The sequence below is a fragment of the Arachis ipaensis genome, chromosome B04 (genome assembly GCF_000816755.2).
Source record: "Arachis ipaensis cultivar K30076 chromosome B04, Araip1.1, whole genome shotgun sequence".
NCBI classification, from domain to species: Eukaryota; Viridiplantae; Streptophyta; class Magnoliopsida; order Fabales; family Fabaceae; genus Arachis; species Arachis ipaensis.
In genome coordinates, this window is record NC_029788.2 from 17,425,809 (window position 1) to 17,428,393 (window position 2,585).

The 2,585-nt window shown below is 48.5% G+C and overlaps 1 protein-coding gene across 1 annotated transcript; it reads right to left on the reverse strand.

Moving 5' to 3' along the window:
* Positions 1,560–2,585, reverse strand: LOC107636179 (glycine-rich cell wall structural protein 1.8-like). The gene is made up of 2 exons (XM_016339703.1): positions 2,549–2,585; positions 1,560–2,113 (listed from the first exon to the last, which is right to left on the reverse strand). Exons 1-2 carry the CDS (start codon positions 2,583–2,585, stop codon positions 1,560–1,562), a joined length of 591 nt encoding a protein of 196 aa, XP_016195189.1.

A 2,585-nucleotide genomic window follows, 5' to 3' on the forward strand; every position in this document is an offset into this window, starting at 1 on the left:
CCTAGTCACGAACTTACATCCACAACTGAATTCCTTGAGCCTGAAGAACCTTATCCAAGTGGATACGAAGATGACGTCGAGGTAGATTTCTCTCAACCTCCAACGTATGACTTGAGTGACGAGGAAGACATAGAAGACTTTGATCAGGACACAATTGCAGTTGAAGAATTTTGCAAGGAAGTGGAGGAATTCACAGAAGAATACAAGGGAGTAAAGCTTACAGAACCACTGGAAACACCTATCCCAAGGCCCTTACCACCTAATACAAGCTTCAAGTGGGTACAATCCTTAACCTTTATCTTTACTTTTCCACTTGAATATGGTTTGCTTGAAACAGATGGCCAGCTTAAATCTCTCTGCGGCTTTAAGAGTAAGAGGGAAATGGCTCGTACTCAGAGCTGGTGTACCAGATTCAATAAGGTTCCACGCTTCAATTCAAAGTGCACGGATTGGTATCAAACTCAATTGAGTGGGTCTCGGAAGGCGTTTGGTCATCTTGGTGAGAATACAATTTCTAAACCACTCGGATGGAAGAATATAGATCAAGACAAAGGCAGATTTAAAAGCAAAGTTTGGGATCCTGGAATCTATTCTGACATTCGTCACCCCGGGAGCCTGAGAATCTGTTTGAAGCTGCTCAAAAGCTTTACATGCCTAGTTTGGGATCCCGGAGGTTGTTGGCATTCCAAACATTGGTGGATATTTCTGAATGAATTTAAGCACAAGCCACCATAACAAGAAGCTCATCAAACGTCCAACTTAAGGACTTTAACTAAAAGTGCTAGGTGGGAGACAACCCACCATGGTATGATCGTTTCTTTTTCAATTTTATTTCGTGTTATTTGTTTTTATTTTATTTTATTTTCATTGAACCTGGAAGTATTCATAGCATCTACATTAGCACTGCATATTGCATACTGCATAATTGCATAAAAAAAAAGTTTTACGCGACGCATCCGCGTCACAAGTGCATTGGGAAGAAAAGGAAAGTGAACAGAAAGTCACGCGAAAGCGTGGCTGGAGGCGTGCCTTTGGCACAAATTGTTCCACGCGACCGCGTCGCTAACGCATTCGCGTTAGTTGCGAAAAGAAATACCTCCCACGCGTCCGCGTCACTCACGTGAACGCGTGACCTGGAAATCGGCGTGAAGATCCAACGCCCAGAAATCTGGGCTGGAATCGTGCGACTAGTGTGCGTTTAGCACAAAACGGCCCACGCGTTCGCGTCCCCGACGCGAACACGTTATTTGCAAAACACTCATCCCACGCGAAAGCGTGAGTGACGCGTCCTCGTCGCGTGGATATTATGGCCCCCTAAATGGAGACAGGGAGTTGCGCTGAAATGACGCTGGAAGTGTGCGTCTAGCACAATTTTCAGCGACGCGGTCGCATGCCTCACGTGTCCGCGTCAACCATCCTTTACCCAGCCTACGCGATTGTGTCAATCACGAGACCGCGTCGAACCCATTTCACCCTAGTCACGCGATCGCGTGCCCCATGCGTTCGCGTGGATTCAAAATCACTAACCCCTTTTCACGCGAAACCCTACCCGTCGTGCCTCATAACCCCCCATTCTTCTTCTCTTCTCTGCAACTCCCTCCCTCCTCTGCAACCACCACCACCGCACCCAACCACCCAGCTCCGACCACCGCGACCACTGCACCACCCCCGACCACCCAAAACCCGCTGCGACACCCACCCCCCTCTCTTCTTTCTTCCCTTCCCTCTCTTCCACCCCTCTCAACCACCGCTGCCCCCCCACCGCGGCCAGCCCCGACCACCCCGCCACCAGCGCCGCCTCCCACCACCACAACCCTCGCCCCCTTCTTCCTTCCTCTCCACCTCCTCCAACCCAAACCCCAACCTCCACCACTGCACCGCCGTGCTCCCTCCCAGTGCCGCCGCGTCTCCACCACTATCTCTCTGCCCTCACCTCTGTTCTTACAACGCCGCCTCCTACCACCACAACCCTCACCTACCTCCCTTCTAACCTTACCCCCTCCACCATTAACCCCAACCCGAAGCCCCTGCCACCGCCCCTGCTCCACCACCGCGCCGCCGTGCTCCCCCCAGCACCGCCGCACCAACCACCACCATCTCTCTGCCCTCACCTCTGTTCATACACATACCAGGTTCTGCCGAACACCAAATTCTCTATCCCTTGTAGCTATTTGCTTATTTTTCAGATTATGTTCGAATTAGGCTAGTTAGAGATGCATGTTTGTAGTGGATTCTAGGTGGTTAGGTAGCTAGGATGTGGTTAGTGGATTTAGGCCTGATAATTGCGCCGTTCTTGCCACTTGTTTTATCTATTTCGCAATTCTGATTTTGCTATGATAATCATATTGTTCATACATTGTTCTTCCATGTTTCTTGCTGCTGTTACATTGCTCTTTCATGTTCATATTATCTGTATCTATTTGCAGCTTTATTTTAATTTATATGAATTGCTTTTTCATGCTGTTTATTTCCGGGAACATCCAATTTTAGCCAGAATGCTACCCAATTTTCTGCAAATTATTTTCATGTATTGAGTTTGAAAACTTACTATTTTGCCTTACTTGGCTACAACCAAACCGATTCAT

What these genes read in the sequence shown, in the direction of transcription:
- LOC107636179 (XM_016339703.1), bottom strand. Translation starts at nt 2,585, where the DNA reads ATGAATCGGTTTGGTTGTAGCCAAGTAAGGCAAAATA. An exon ending in TAGCCAAGTAAGGCAAAATA is followed by an intron (nt 2,114 to 2,548) that starts GTAAGTTTTCAA and finishes GTGTATGAACAG; the next exon opens with AGGTGAGGGCAGAGAGATGG.